Source organism: Bison bison, unplaced genomic scaffold, assembly GCF_000754665.1.
Source record: "Bison bison bison isolate TAMUID 2011002044 unplaced genomic scaffold, Bison_UMD1.0 scf7180017864295, whole genome shotgun sequence".
Taxonomy (NCBI): domain Eukaryota; kingdom Metazoa; phylum Chordata; class Mammalia; order Artiodactyla; family Bovidae; genus Bison; species Bison bison.
Genome location: NW_011494867.1, coordinates 10,388,507 through 10,405,343, shown reverse-complemented (window position 1 = coordinate 10,405,343; position 16,837 = coordinate 10,388,507). Strand labels below are relative to the sequence as shown.

The 16,837-nt window shown below is 47.9% G+C and overlaps 1 protein-coding gene across 1 annotated transcript in view; it reads right to left on the bottom strand.

Annotated features, from left to right (window-relative positions):
• CRISPLD2 (cysteine-rich secretory protein LCCL domain containing 2) overlaps positions 1–16,837 on the bottom strand; it is a 67,847-nt gene that overhangs the window by 25,255 nt on the left and 25,755 nt on the right. The window contains exons 6-11 of the mRNA XM_010850822.1: positions 16,438–16,538; positions 11,183–11,323; positions 9,309–9,369; positions 3,548–3,614; positions 2,916–3,046; positions 1,720–1,763 (exon numbers count right to left, since the gene is read on the bottom strand). Of these exons, the coding sequence (XP_010849124.1) occupies positions 1,720–1,763; positions 2,916–3,046; positions 3,548–3,614; positions 9,309–9,369; positions 11,183–11,323; positions 16,438–16,538 (545 nt within the window). The remainder of the gene's footprint in view (positions 1–1,719; positions 1,764–2,915; positions 3,047–3,547; positions 3,615–9,308; positions 9,370–11,182; positions 11,324–16,437; positions 16,539–16,837) is intronic.

Sequence of the window (16,837 nt, the reverse complement as noted above, 5' to 3'; positions counted from 1 at the left end):
CATGTCCAGTTCTAACTGTTGCTTCCTGACCTGCATACAGATTTCTCAAGAGGCAGGTCAGGTGGTCTGGGATTCCCATCTCTTTCAGAATTTTCCACAGTTTGTGGTGATTCACACAGTCAAAGGCTTTGGCATAGTCAATAAAGCAGAAATAGATGTTTTTCTGGAACTCTCTTGCTTTTTTGATAATCCAACAGATGTTGGCAATTTGATCTCTGGTTCCTCTGCCTTTTCTAAAACCAGCTTGAACATCTGGAAGTTCACAGTTCACATACTGTTGAAAAACCATTCTTAGGCAACACAGAAATGAATAGGCATGGCTCCATGCCAATAAAACTTTATTTACAAAACAGATGGCAGGCAGGGTTTGGCCTTGAAGGTTGTAGTTTGCCTGCCTCTAGCAGAGCCTATCATCTAGATGGGCAGGGGTCTGTGCAGAGGTCCAACAAGGGTCTGTTACACAATGGGATGCTGGGGAGACCATTAAAATTAGGTTCAGAAGTCCACTTGAAGGTATAGAAGTATACTCTTGGTATATTATTATTCAAAAACTAAATCAGGCTACCAATTTCAATTTTTAAGAACATATCAGTGTATATATTACCAAAGTATATACTCAATGAAGAGGGAAAATAAACTCTATAGAAATCCACCAAAATGTTCAGAGTAGTTATCTCTGAGTGGTGGAATTTAGGTCTTCTTTTTTCTTTTTTCCCTACTGATTCTCCATATTTTTAAATTATCTGGAATAAATAGGTATTAATTTTGTAATGTGGTAAAATTTTTAAAATTTATAAAAATATGGTACATATTTTTATAAAGATATCTAACCAGGTAGTCAGGTATCCAGGAGGAGAAGGGGATGAGAGAGCATGAAATGGCTGGATGGCATCACCAACTCAGTGGATATGAGTTTGAGTAAACTCCAGGAGACAGTGGAGGCCAAGAAGGCCTAGCGTGCTGCAGTCCATGGGGTCACAAAGAGTTGGACACGAGTGAACGACTGAACAACGTGTCTGGCATCCAGGCCAAATGACAAGCATGGCTTTCCCAAAGGAAGAGAGGGTAGGCGGGCAGCTTCCCAGCAGGGAGGGGAAGGCTGGTGGTGCCCATGCACCCCTGCCTGCTTGAGCCCCTCCAGGCAAGTGCCCAGTCTGGGCAACTACAAATCCAACCCCAGTTCTGATTACAGCCTGCTCTCCCATGGTCACATGCCACCCTGCCAAAGGAACAAGCCACAGGTCAGGTACAAAGCTGGATGAGATACAGCAGATATAGGCCACGTCCTTCCCCAGGTTTCACTCTCTCCTCTGTGGCAGACATGACTAACCTCTCCAGCTCCGTTTTCTGCTGAGCACAGAACTGGACCTCAGAATCCTTCTCAACACAATGTTCCAGGTAGCCACTACCACTCAGTAGAAATCAATACTGCCTATGAAGCCTGTTAGCTACTCTAGACCCAGGCAATAGTCTTTCTGTGATAGTCAGCTGGGAACTCGGGCCTGTGTTTCAGCCTTAGCCATCTAGGGCCAATGCCAAGTTCAGATATGTTTAGAAACTAGCTAAGGAATCCTTCTCAGGAACCTCTTCAATATTGTGGCAATGCTGAGAAAAGCAGTACCAACAGTTATGATATCCATTAAATCAGTAACTAAGGGGAACAAAATTCCAGGGTAACCTGTGGATTGTGGTCATATAAGAGAAGACTGTCCAGCTTACCTTTTACTTTTGACACCGTGAATGAGCTGGAAGCCTTGTATTTGCTGTAAAAGGAAGCATTAGGTGAATACAAAACAGAACTGCTTCTAAACATGCACCCTTGTTACTGTACTTAGTTTATTTCCACCTCAATTTCATATCTTCCTACTTGTTTCCCATCACCCTGAAAGCCCTTAGGACATTCCAGAGCAAGGTCTAGACTGAGAACATTCTAGAACAGGGCTCATTAACCTTCTTTGTGCCAAGGATCCCTCTAGAGGCCTGGTAAAGCCTTTGGATGCCCCCTCAGAACAATGCTTTTTAAATGCATATGATACATTTAAAAGATTAAAAGGAAGTCATGTATTATTAATATCATTATCAAAGTATGAAAACAAATTTGTGTTAGCCTAATGGCTAACAGACGGGGAGGAGGCAGAGCTGGGTCCGTTTGACCCCAGAGCCTGCAGTGGGTTCCACCATCTCCTGGTCACCTTATGCCTCAGGTGCCATGGACAGATGAAGACATGGCCTCCTGCTGGTCTCCATGCCCCCTCCATCCCCCAAAAGTCAGGACGGCAAGGATGGTCTGCCGTGTGACCCATCCACATACCTTATGTGAAAAGCACCTTGCAAACACAAGTAGGTATTTTTAAAAAATGAAAAGCTTCATTCTCGGGGGTAGGGGGGTATGTAGGGAATGCCAGTGAACAATTAGCCTGCAAACTCAAAGATACTATCAGTCATTACTGAGGTGTTGGAAAAGGTCTCAGTGACAAGCAAGGGAGAAAAAGCAGGATTCAGAACTCACATCAGACTGCAAGACTATACACTTTCGAAGGTTGTGTACCGAGACTATCTCGAGCAAGTGGGAAAGAAGGGGTCAATATTTCCTTATTTGTTTTTCTATATCTTAATGGCTATATGTACATTTCATAATTAAGAGCAGTATTAACTTTCAAATATGGAATAAACTTTCCTCAAAGCTACAAAAACAAGCAAACATACAAACAAGAAGCTCAACACATTAGACACACACACAGAAACCCAGTGGAATAAAATATGCTAAACAGCTTATAGGGGTGATTTCTGAGTTATAGCATTGTCATCTGTATTATTTCCCACTTCTTTATATGGTCCAGAACTTCCCAAGGTTTCAACAATACTCTCACAATCAGAAAAGAAGTTTTCAGGAGCCCTGATCACAGAATATTTACCTCAGAGACTGCACGCCGTTTCTCTCTGACTTGACAAAAAAGGGAACCTTCCCATTCCTAGTGACGTCCACCAAGCCTCCCCTGTCGTCCAGGATCCCATAGTGAATGGCGGCCCGGCAGATGCTGGACGCCTGCAGGGCGGGGCCGGAATGTAAGTACATCTGAATTCACCTTTGTCAGCAATCATTTCCAGGAACACACAAGATGTTTGTCCTCAACCCACAAAAAGCCAAAAAGCCGGGCCAAGGCTCACCCCACTGCTGACTCCGACCTCGCTCTATAACACGTCTTTGTTTCTGGGGTTGCTTATCTTTAAGAACTCATCTGTGTTGCTTTACAAACTAAGAACAGTGACAAACAGCCCTTTCTCCCCCTCCAGTGGAGCATATTAACGCTGGGGCTAACATAGAGACTGATCGGCTCAGGGGTCAGCCCCCATTTCCGAAAGTGGCTTCACAAATCTGTGACCCCAGAAATAGGCATGGATCAGCTATGCCTATTAGCCTCAGCTAAGAGGGGGGTTTGACTACTGAGCAAAAAGAAAATCTGTTCACCTGAAAACCAGCCACCTGCTTTTAACACAGAGACAGGAGTCCACGCCAGCCATTTAAAGAAGCTCTGGCCATACTTACACTTTCATAAAAGAGAGTCCCAAAGATCTTTGCTCCACTGTGCAGGCAGCCTGCGGGGCACTGGTACCTGATGGGAAAGAAAGAAGATGATTTTCATAAGTTGAATAAAATACGTTGATAAAACCTTGCCATGAATTTATTGTTTTTATTCCCCTTCAATAGCTATTATTACATATAGAAAAGTGTCAGTGATCTAGCATACACTGTTTGGGAGCAAGTCACAATTTACCCAGGCTGAAGTGTATAGACACATGGACACAATTACAGATTCAACTTGGCCTCTTTAAAGACCATTTTCATGTGCTTCAGATTCAAGTCAAATAGATGGACGTTTCCATGAACAGATGGACAAATGGCTTGTCCAGAAGAAAGACAAGTGGCTTCAAAGGCACCAAAAAAGTCCTCAGATACCAATCATCAAAGATGTGCAGACTAAAAGTTCCAGGTGTCAAACTACAAGGGTGTTGTAATAGAATAAAATTCATTGATGGTGACCATGCTCACAAACAAATATCAATTAATCTTTCCAGAAAGCCTTAACAATTCATGTCCCTTAAACCATAAACCCTGCAAACTGGGAGGAAACATTTGCAAATGAAGTGACCCACGAGCGATTAATTCCAAAATATATAAATTCATACAGCTTAATATAAAAAAAAGAACAAATAATCCCATCAGAAAGACCCCTAAATGAGCAGAAGATCTAAATAGACATTTCTCCAAAGAAGACAGCCAGATGGCCAACAGGGACATGAAAAGATCCTCAATGTTGCTAATAGAAAAAATGTACATTAAAACCACAGTGAAGTACCACCCATCACTAAAAAGTTTACAAATAACAAATGCTGTAGAGGTGTGGAGAAAAGGGAAGCCTCCTACACTCTTGGTGGGAGTGCAAGTTGGTGCAGCCACTATGGAGAATAGGATGGCGGTTCCCTAAAAAACTAAAAACAGAACCACTGAGTGATCCAGCAATCCCATTCCTGGGCATATATCCCGAAAAGACGAAAAATTCTAATTCGAAAAGATACAGGTACCCCAATGGTCATGCCAGCAATAGTCACAATATCCGCATGGAAGTAAACTAAGGGTCCATCAACAGATAGATGGATAAAAAAGATGGTACGTATATACCATGGAATATTACTCAGCCATAAAACTAAAATAATTCCATTTGCAGCAACATGGGTGGATCTAGAGATTACCATTCCAAGTGAAGTCAGAGAAAGACAAATATACGCTATCATTTATGTGTGGAATCTAAAAAAAGATACAAATGAACTTATTTATAAAACAGAAACAGACTCACAGACGTAGAAAATTTAGGAATACAAAAGGGGAAATTGGGGAAGGGATAAATTATGACTTTGGGATTAATATATACACACTACTGTATATAAAATAGATAACCAACAAAGACCTACTGTATATTGTATATAGGGACTATATGCAGTATCTTATAATAACCTATAATGGAAAAGAATCTGAAAAGAGTATATATATATGTATAACTGAATCACTTTGCTACATACCTGAAACTAACACAACACTGTAAATTAACTATGCTTCAATTTAAAAAAATTTAAAAATTTATATCTCTTGATTCTTGACTCTCCCAAGAAAAAAGTCAGAAAGTCAGACCTCCATGTTATTCCAACCGTTTATAACTGGGGAAAACTGGAAGTAAGTCAGCAGGTGTCAAAGGAATAGCCAAATGTATTTCTGTGTGGCCAAATGTCAGCGTATTATACGGCCACTAGAAATGAAGTTTTTGAGGAATAGTTATTGACTTTGGAAATCTTAAGTGAAACCAGTAACATACAAAATTGTACAATAGGAAAGGCCTAATCAGAGCACAGAACAAAGGTTGGAAGAAATGACATCAAATTATTACTGATACTAACGAGATTCTAGGACACTTATTTTATTTATACTTGTTTTGGTGGTTGTTTTTCTGAATTACAATGAACAAGGATATCCCTTAAAGTAAAAAAAAAAAATCCCAGTAAATATTATTCTTGCAAAAGTGCCATGTACAGACAACTGACGTGCCAGGTGGTGGGACGACATCCAGGAAGGGCACCGTGAGAGTTCAGGGGGTTACACATGGGCTGAGCTCTATTTCTTGACAGGAGGCGTCTAAGAGGTTTCATGTACACAGACCCCTGCTTTCTTCATGCTTGGGGAGGGCTCCGTCTACCTCCAATCCTGAAACTCTTTTGATGCCGTCTGACAATGAATGTTTTCCAAACCTTGTCATCTTCCCCACTGACTATTCAGGCATGATGCTCTTATTATGAATCAGCAGTCCGAAAGACACGGCACCGCCACGGGGCAGCTCGGGAGCCTCCGGGCATCCCAGACCTGGGAGTCTGTGGGTGGAGACCCTCTGGGACGACGTTCAGGGTGGGGGCAGATGGTTACTCCACCTCCCCCGCTGCCACCTCTTGCTCGTCTCACCACCAAACTGCCTGGTTCTACTTTCGTGGTATCTGCTGGCCCATCACCAAGGCTGGTGGGACAACGCATGAGCCCCTTGAACGTCTGATCCCAGCTGCTCTCTGTCCCAGGACTTTCCTGCCAAAGGCGAGTGGAGCGTTCTCCTGACAAACCTGACTCCACGTCCCCATGGTGTAAAACAGGACCCTCTCTTTCAGGTGACACAATACACCTTCTCTTTTGAGCATGTGCTTTTTTTTTTTAATATAAATTTATTTAATTGGAGGCTAATTACTTTACAATATTGTATTGGTTTTGCCATACATCAACCTAGATAGCATACTGAAAAGCAGAGACATTACTTTGCCAACAAAGGTCCGTCTAGTCAAGGCTATGGTTTTTCCTGTGGTCATGTATGGATGTGAGAGTTGGACCATGAAGAAGGCTGAGCGCTGAAGAATTGATGCTTTTGAACTGTGGTGTTGGAGAAGACTCTTGAGAGTCCCTTGGACTGCAAGGAGATCCAACCAGTCCATTCTGAAGGAGATCAGCCCTGGGATTTCTTTGGAAGGAATGATGCTAAAGCTGAAACTCCAGTACTTTGGCCACCTCATGTGAAGAATTGACTCACTGGAAAAGTCTCTGATGCTTGGAAGGATTGGGGGCAGGAGGAGAAGGGGACGACAGAGGATGAGATGGCTGGATGGCATCACTGACTCGATGGATGTGAGTCTGAGTGAACTCCAGGAGTTGGTGATGGACAGAGAGGCCTGGTGTGCTGCGATTCATGGGGTTGCAAAGAGTCGGACACGACTGAGCGACTGAACTGAACTGAACATGAATCTGCCACGGGTGTACACATGTTCCCCATCCTGAACCCCCCTCCTACCTCCCTCCCTGTACCATCCCTCTGCGTCATCCCAGTGCACCAGTCCCAAGCGTCCTGTATCCTGCATCGAACCTGGACTGGCAATTCGTTTCATATATGATATTATACCTGTCTCAATGCCATTCTCCCAAATCATCCCACCCTCTCCCTCTCCCACAGAGTCCAAAAGAGTGTTCTATACATCTGTGTCTCTTTGGCTATCTCGCATACAGGGTTATCGTTACCATCTTTCTAAATTCCGTATACATGCGTTAGTATACTGTATTGGTGTTTTTCTTTCTGGCTTACTTCACTCTGTATAATAGGCTCCAGTTTCAACCACCTCATTAGAACTGATTCAAATGTATTCTTTTTACTGGCTGAGTAATACTCCACTGTGTATATGTACCACAGCTTTCTTATCCATTCATCTGCTGATGGACATCTAGGTTGCTTCCATGTCCTGGCTATTATAAACAGTGCTGCGATGAACATTGGGGTACATGTGTCTCTTTCAATTCTGCATTCCTATACACTAATAATGAGAAAATAGAGAAATTAAGGAAACAATTCCATTCACCATTGCAACGAAAAGAATTAAATACTTAGGAATATATCTACCTAAAGAAACTAAAGACCTATATATTGAAAACTATAAAACGCTGGTGAAAGAAATCAAAGAGGACACTAATAGATGGAGAAATATACTATGTTCATGGATCAGAAGAATCAACATAGTGAAAATGAGTATACTACCCAAAGCAATCTATAAATTCAATGCAACCCCTATCAAGCTACCAGCGGTATTTTTCACAGAGCTAGAACAAATAATTTCACGATTTGTACAGAAACACAAAAAACCTCAAATAGCCAAAGCAATCTTGAGAAAGAAGAATGGAACTGGAGGAATCAACCTGCCTGATTTCAGGCTCTACTACAAAGCCACAGTCATCAAGACAGTATGGTACTGGTACAAAGACAGAAATATAGACCAATAGAACAAAATAGAAAGCCCAGAGATAAATCCACGCACCTATGGACACCTTATCTTTGACAAAGGAGGCAAGAATATACAATGGAGAAAAGACAATGTATTAAACAAGTGGTGTTGGGAAAACTGGTCAACCACTTGTAAAAGAATGAAACTAGAACACTTTCTAACACCAAACACAAAAATAAACTCAAAATGGATTAAAGATCTAAACGTAAGACCAGAAACTATAAAACTCCTAGAGGAGAATATAGGCAAAACACTATCTGACATAAATCACAGCAGGATCCTCTATGACCCACCTCCCAGAATATCGGAAATAAAAGCAAAAATAAACAAATGGGACCTAATTAAGCTTAAAAGCTTCTGCACAATGAAGGAAACTATAAGCAAGGTGAAAAGACAGCCTTCAGAATGGGAGAAAATAATAGCAAATGAAGCAACTGACAAACAACTAATCTCAAAAATATACAAGCAACTCCTGCAGCTCAATTCCAGAAAAATAAACAACCCAGTCAAAAAATGGGCCAAAGAACTAAATAGACATTTCTCCAAAGAAGACATACAGATGGCTAACAAACACATGAAAAGATGCTCAACATCACTCATTATCAGAGAAATGCAAATAAAAACCACAATGAGGTACCATTTCACGCCAGTCAGAATGGCTGCGATCCAAAAGTCTACAAGCAATAAATGCTGGAGAGGGTGTAGAGAAAACGGAACCCTCTTACACTGTTGGTGGGAATGCAAACTAGTACAGCCACTATGGAGAACAGGGTGGAGATTCCTTAAAAAACTGGAAATAGAACTGCCTTATGACCCAGCAATCCCACTACTGGGCATACACAATGAGCATGTGCTTTAAATAATACGATTCAGCTTTAGATGAACAGACGCCAGGACCTATAGGAAGAAGAGCAAGGGCCCCTCCACCAATGACACGGTTTTCCTGCCGTGAACCTGAGGGTCTGCACGTGGCCACTGCACCTGTTGGCCATTCGCTGCCAGAAGGAGCAGCTCAGTGGCTATGTTGCCAAAACCAAGCTGCTTCTTCTTGGCAGATGTTTTTCAACATCCGAAATGGATGATACTAAGTGACTCCATTGGCTAGATTAATTCGTTCCACTCTGGGGGAGATGCTGGCTGCTCCTCGTCTGGTGGGGCCCTGGGGAAGCAGGCTGACTGGGACTCCGCAGCAGCCGTGCTGGACCCGGCCATGGCCACGCCTGCCCTGACCCTGCCGCAGCCCAGAGCTCCACGTCACTCTGGGACCCCTTCATGCAGAGGGTGGAAAGGAGCACCCACCTGCACCAAAACATTGTTCAGGATCTCCCTGTCTACAGCACACCTGGCATTTCCACAGCAGATCAGCCGACAGGTCACGAAGGGACCCCTGACCCAGAGCAGGTGTATCTAAGGGCTGCAGGTGGTAGGAGAGGGAGGGGCCAGCCCTTACTTACCTGTTGCACGTGGACCCTTTACACTTGTCCTTCATCTTGGTGTCACACTTGACGACTTGGGCTAGGAGAGAAATGCAGAAACGCTTGTCACGGCAAGAAACGGGAAGATGAGTCTGAGTTAGCAGATCCCATCCCCACCCTGAGGAACTTTCTGGAATATCCTGGAAGCCTCATCATAATGAGAGCAGCAGCGTCACCCACTGGCTGCAGGCGCAGGGTGGAGGTTTGCATCCCGGCTCCTTTTTCTAGTAGCACTATCACCTCGGACACTTACTTCCCCTCTCTGAGGTTCAAATCCCACTTATTACTGGGGATGGGTACAGTATCCACCTCCAGGGGTTTCTCTGAGCCTTGAAGAGAACGTGAACCAACCCTGGAAGGCAGCCTGGTACACTGAGCTCCCCTCAGCCTCACAGGGCCCTGGAGGGCGAGCCTTGTGCAGCCCAGGAAGCGGGGACCCAGCCATTCTCCCCAGTGTCATCTCCCCTACAGCCAAGAGGACTTTGCCAAGTTTTCATTTTGGTTTATAGGGACATATCAGAATCTTGGAGTAGTATTATAGTTTGACAGAAAGACACGTATTACTTTGTAATTTTACATTATGGAAAAATAAAATAATAATGAAAGAGTTTGGAACCTCTGGACAGACAAGGACATCAGGGTATTTCCTGGTCACAGAGAGCTATGGGCTGACTAAACAGGCGGGAAGCCCAGGGGAGAGATAACTGAAGGCCCACGAGAACACTGGCTGGGTGCAGGTGGCGGGAGGGCAACTGACAAAATAGCCAAGGCTTTCTGAGAAACATGGGCGTGAGCCGGCCCCCTGCTCAGAGCCGAGTCCAGTTGTGTGCTGTGTGATGGTGTGGAGGGAAAACAGAGACACTGGCGGGCAGAGGAGCCATACCTAGTGCCGTGTCTGTAAGAAAATGCTCTCTAGAGCCCCCAAACTTCAGTAAACGTGCCGCATACACAGGTGACCCGGGCCGGGGAGGGAGGAATCAGAGCCGAGCAAGGAAAGGCAGAGAGAAGTGAGCCCCAGGAGGGGAAGGGTCTTGGGAGACCAGAGGTGAGCGTGAGAACAGGGCATCTGGGGACCTCCGAAAGTCTCTGGGGAAACAGCCAACTTCCCACCTTAACGGAGCTGTTGGAGGCAACGCTGAGGACCTCACAGTACAGCTGACACGGGGGGACCCATGTGACTGTAAAGAGTCCTCACAGCAACCTGACTGAGCTGCAGCCACTCCGGCAAGGAGATGGGTGAGGAGGGACAGATGAGAACATGCAGCCCAGGTCTAGAATTCATAGCCTAGCTCCTTAGTGACTGCTTCTGTTCTTCTCTGTCAAGAACACAATGCCTCTCCTAAAATACGGACACGGGAAATGCACACACCCGTGTCTCTAAACTAAAACAGTGCTAACAAGAGGCATCAGGGCTCCTACTTTACAGATGAGCACGTGGAGTGTCAAAGAGGCAGGTCCGAGTCACAGGACCCGTGTGCGTGGCGGCCCCGGGAGCTGGGCCCCACGCTGCCTGTTCACTCATCCTTTGGGAGGTGGGCACCCCAACTGGAACCCGACCTCAGCCCCGGTCCTCTCTGAAAGGACAAGAGAAGGTCTAACTTTAAAATAATTGCATGGGGCAGGGAGGGGGGAAGGCTACCCAAGCACAGCTCCTGTAATGCTTCTTTTGAAATGACTTTAAAATATCACTTTTTAGAAACATGTTTGGGTGGTGCTTTTGCAAGCTACACCCCACCCTGGTCCCCGCTGTTTGTCGACTTGAAGACCTCTCAACCCACTGGCTCCCCTACTCCGTCCATCCCAGAGAAAACTGGCCCCTCCAGAGGCGGCCGGCAGGGCAGAGCCCCACTCACTCATGTAGGTCACAGGAGAGTCTTTCTTGGGCTTCTTGGGTTTGATCACCCTCGGGGTGACCCAGACGTGCTTCTCATCCGGAATAGGGGCCGCTTCCACCTCGTTCATGTCGTCCGTTTCAGTTTCCTGGCCATAAGTCTCTTAATAGTGAAGGGGGGAGAGAAAAGCAACATGCTGGGATCCAAATGAAATGCACTTGGGAAGAAGTAAAAAAGCCATCTGGAGATGAAACTAGTTTGAGGTTTGCTTTCACAAAGGGTCATTTCAGCAGCAAAGAGAAAGTCCCACCTCAGGGTCGACTGGCCAGGTGGGATTCTCTCCCCCAAAGGCGACGGATGGCTCTCTGCTCGCTGTGCTTGATTTGGAACCCAAGAGCAGCTGGGCTGACCGGAGGCTAGAAGGCCCCAGCACCCACCCCTGGATGGTCAGAATGACTTCTTGTCACATCTCTGCCTACTCACCACTGCCTACCCAAGGAAGCAGCTTCAGGAAGCTACCTCATCTTCTGACCCCAAACCGCAGCTGTCTCGCCAAGGTCCCTCTGCCCTGGGTTCTCACTGAGGGAGGGGTCCTCCTAGATACATGCCATCGGGGTGCAAGAACACCCGTGTCGATGGTCTTAGACACATTGCCCTTTACCGCCCTCACGTTCTGCTCCCTTCCCCACCCCCGAAGGTCAAGATCACTTAACCTTTCTCTGCACTGAAGTTCTGAAACCCAGTAACATTGGAACCATCACCTACAAAGAGCCAAAGACCCAACTCTTGGTTAAAAAAACTTAGTTCACTGGCTCCCAATCTTTTCCCCACCCAAATATGGTTATTTCTCCAAACATGATTGCAACCTTCATGTTTCAAAACATTCTAATTCACCAAACAAATTGCATTTATTAAGCATCAGTTCTCATCATGAAAGTCACTGTGATCTGTAATAGGCCACTTGGATACCAAGCCCTACACTCCAGCCAAAGCAAAGCAAAGTATTGCTTGCGTGCCCTTATCAAACATGAGCTGGTGCACATCTGCTGGGGGACTCGCCAAGGATGCCGTGGACCAGAGTTGGAAACCCTTGCCTTCTAAGCTTCTCCAGTGAGAAAAGACAACAGATATGCTTTGATAAGAAGTTCAAGGAGCAGGTATGGGGCCCTCGCAGGCTTCTTTGTGTCAATGGATTAAGACTCAAGTCCCATCAAATGTCCACCAATTCTGAGCCTTATCTCCATTTCTCCTTAAGGGTGACAACATTTCTTCTCTGAAGGGCAGACCAACTGTTTTGTGTTGACACAAGCCATTCAATTGAAGGGCTACTTCAAGATTTCTTCAAGAGATCTTCTCTGGATGCCTTTTGATAGGATACTCTGCAGGCATTTCACTGGCTGACTCATCACCGTACAACCACCGCCCCAGGGGAACCCTGGGGATGGGACGGGAGGAGGAGGATGGACGGGATTGAAGCCAGAGGAGAACATCAATCCTGAGTCCCAAGTTCATTACCAGAGCTCGTGGGCCTTCATGTCCGGCTCCTGGACAACAGGCTCACCACCACCTGCCTCCCCCACCAGCTGAAAACTCCCTGAGGCAGCAGCCAGCCTGCTTCACACCCACTCTACAACGAGCTCCAGCACACAGCAGTTGCTCAACAAAACTGGCTGCATGAAGGACCGTCAACCCCCTCCAACCCCTGCAATGAATTCTGTCTTTGAACCCTTTGGAGAGGAAAAAAATAGTCCCAGCAAAGTTTAAAGATATTCAGGAAGGGTAATGTAGGAAACATCATCTGTAGCTAAACTCTATAGGCAAAATCTTTACAAAGATGCTGGGTTTGCAAACAGCACTTGGAACCCAGCAGCGGTCTCTGGTCTGTCTTCCTGTCAATGTGGCTATTCAGGCTTGCCCTTCACTGAAAGCCAGAGCTGTCTCTGGAATAAGCTGGGTTTTCTTCCACTGGCCTTTAGGATTTTTATACCTCATAATCGCAGCTTTATTTAGCCGAATATAGTTGGGTAGAGCAGCCTAAAGCATTTGAGGGCTCACTATTTAAGAAAATGGGCAGACAGTCCTCACCCTCGGACACACACATGAAAAGTGGAATGCTTACCCAGAGGATGGGCTGTATTTGAGCACATCCTAATTAAGATCCCCTGAGTGGACCAGCACAGGCCTGGGGAAATTCCGTGCCCAAGTTCACACCAAGGTTACCCTGTGCACCGTCCAGCTCCGGACCAGGGGTCCCAGGGCACCGAGCATTTCTACATCATTCTGCAGACTCCATCTGGTTCTGTAAGTGTGGACAAAGCTCACAGCTAATGTCAAGTTCTTGTGTCATCCTCTCATTGCCCTGGGAGGTGTGAACAGCCCCATTTCACAGATGGGAAAACTGAGGCTTGGAGAGGCTATGTGACCTGCCCAAGCTCACACAGCTGAGAGTCAAACTCCTTTCCCTGAATCCCACACCCTGCATCGCCACACAGGGACAGGCTAGAGGGGTGGGGACGCCTCTTACGGTCTATCCTTATCCCTGCTCCGTCTCCATTGAGAGGTCAAGGCTTTGCCAGGCACCTCAATAAACGCTTATTAAGTAGCTTATGCAGATAAGCTGCTTTAGAGGAGACTTTCTGCATGGTTAGCTAAGGAAATCAGGATGCCCTCCAAGTGAAGTTGGGTATTTTCCACTAAAAATAAAGAAGCAAGTCCAGGAGGTTTCATTGGGTGGGTTAACCTGTATCTAGGCTGTCTTTGTGTACATTTGTTCTCTGACAAGGCCCCTCTGTGGACTTTGGGGGTGTATTTATTCAGACAACATGCAGAACACACCTGCCAGGTGCCCCTGGAGGCCCTGGCATGAACCAGCGGTTGTAACTACAGGTGATTCAAGTTCATGGAGAGTCTGGGTGCAGTAAGGGCGTGGAGGCAAGTGAGCAGCCTGGCTGTGAAATCAGGGAAGTCTTCCTAGAGGAGGTGTGACACCACAATTGTGTTTTCCAAGAAAAGAAGGCATGTGCCAGGATCCTGAGATGGATGGGGGCCCCAGTAACCCCTAAGGTGAAGAACTCCAGGCCAAGTGACAAGTGAGGTCATACCTCCTCACCTGCTTCTCCAAGAAAGTAACAGGCTGGGTCCATAAAGTGGTGACTATGTGCAGGCTGCTGTCCTAGTAACTTGTACCTTCCTTACCACATCCTCCCAGCAAACCATCTGCAGGAGATGATGGCATTACTCTTACAGATGGGGAAACTGAGGCTCAGAGAAGGCAAGCAGTTTGCCTGGCACACCCGGCCCCTCTGCCCGCCCTGCATCGCAACAGCCTGCCTCGTGCACACATGGAGTCCCCCAACAGGAGACCTGAGGGGGCGCCCTCAGGAGTCTGCCCTCCCTCACAGTCCCCTAACCAGCCCTCAGGATCTGAGAGGGGACTTGTCCCTCTGGGCGACCAGATAGCAGCCACAGGACCCGCCTGAATGGGAACTTGGAGCCTGACACGGCTCGAGTGTCGGCCTGCCTTCTCAGCCCTCCTGTTACCCCCAGGGGCTGACACGTCACCCCATGCTCACACAGGAAGACTGAGGCTCAGACTGATGAGGTGACCTGCCGGGGTCCCCCTGCTGGAACGTGCAGGGTTGATAGCCCCCAAGCAGGTGTACTAGACTCTAAAACCCACGCTTGTCCCAGGAATCCAGGTATCGGAGTGGGACTGCGTGGAAATATTTCACTAAGGATGGGCGTGGGGACCCTGTCTCGAAGTCGGTGGAGAGGGGGAGCAGGAGGAACTCCACCTAACAAACGCCTGTAGCCCCCTACTGCACGGCGGGCACTGCCAGGACCTGTGCGCCGTGCCATGGCACAGCAGCTTCCTGCCAGGCGCGCCCTTCCCTTCCTTCATCACCAGGCTCAGTCTTCCTCGACAGCTGCCTGCGCAGGAAGCCCTCCCTGACCCGGCCCACGCGGGGGCTTGTGCTACAGCCCCGAGGCACCTGTATCATGCCCTGAAAGGGGCAACGGCCCCGCTGGATGTCAGGTTCCCCGGGGCAGGGCCGGGACTGGTCCCCATAGTTACTCCACCCCATCACCTACCAACATCCTGGCACACAGCAGGCACTCAGGATGGTCACACCAAATGCACTGACTCTCTCATCTGAGTCTGAGATGCGTCACGGACAGATGCGTCACCAGGCCCATTCTGCCGCCGGGCAGAGAGACCGAGGGGTTTGAGCAAAGAGCCTCAAATCACTAAGATCCAGAGCCGGAAGTCTCATGTCTGGACTCTGCGTTGAGCCCCTGCTTCCCCCGGAGACTCAGCTCCCCACACGTAAGTCATAACCCAGGGGACCACATGGACTGGGCCACACTGCCGCACCATCAGACCCTTGCTTCTCCCCTCAGAGGACTTCCCCCAGCCACCACCCCGCTGCAGTGGGCAGAATCAGCAGGGAATAACTGGCCCAAGAGGGCTGGAATCCACTCTTCACCCTGGAGCCCACTGGGCTGACCCCACGAACCCCCAGCAGGGAAGGGCCGCTGCCTCCTGCCCGTGCCAACCCTCCTGAAAGGCCCCTCTCAACCGTCACAGGACCTGTTGATGCAGCCACGTGAAAAAAACACATCTTAACCGCAGACACATGGTCAGCGCCTCAGCCGGGATGGAGTTGGAGGAAATAGTCCGAAATATGAGGAGCACTTCAGGCATGAAAAATGTGCATTATTTACAGGAGTGGGGTAAATGGAAACGCCCTGTTGCTGGAAAATACATGGCCTGAAAGCTCTAGCTGGGCCTGAGCTGAGGCGGGGGGAACGTAGATGTTTATGATGAGTAAGGGCCGGGTGAGCCACACACGTGGGTTGGTGGGGGTCTGGTGGGGACAAGAACAAGCAGGAGGGGCTCCGATAGCCCACCCGGCCCACAGCTGGCCTGGACCATCCATCACACGGCTGCTTTAAATTCCTCGTTTGTTGTCTGTTTTATACCAAAGTCTGAGCACCAAGAGGGCAGGATGCCTCTGGTCAGTGCCGCCCGTGGGAGACGCCCACTGGGGGATGTCCCAAGGGGAGCTGGGGCTCAACCCTGAGTCTGGAGATGGGGAGGGGAGGAGGGGAGTGTGGGCTGGAGTCTGGAGATGGAGGAGGGGAGCAGAGGCCAAGGGTGGAAGGGATCAATTTCTCCCCCTAGCTGTCCAACATCCCCATTTCACATTGGCAGCTCTACGACTCAGGGGTGGGAGCAGAAGCCCGCTCCCAAGGGCTCTGAAGTGGATTCCTACCTTGGTAACAGAGGTTGTTCTTGCAGCCACCGCGGTACTTGCCCGGGCACTCGGAGCAAGGCCGGCCGGTTTTGTAGGGGGCTTCTCCGATCCAGTTGCCCCTGAGGACAGACCAGAAACACCATCACAGGGCTGCCATGCCGGAGCCCGGGGACCCCTCTTTCTGTTCTAGACCCTCTTGGGGCCCTGACACGGTCAGGGAAGAAGGAAGGTATGAGGGGGACAGGCACTTGCCCTGAGCCCCTCTGTGCACAGCATCTAGAGAATTACAGAATAATCTAGCCAGGAGCCATGAAGCGTCCTTCCCCTTCTCATCCTTTGTCCTGTGGCCCCCACCTACGCACGCTGCTCCCTCGCACAACTCTGAACGCCGGTGGCACCGCCCCCTCCCCCAGCCCCA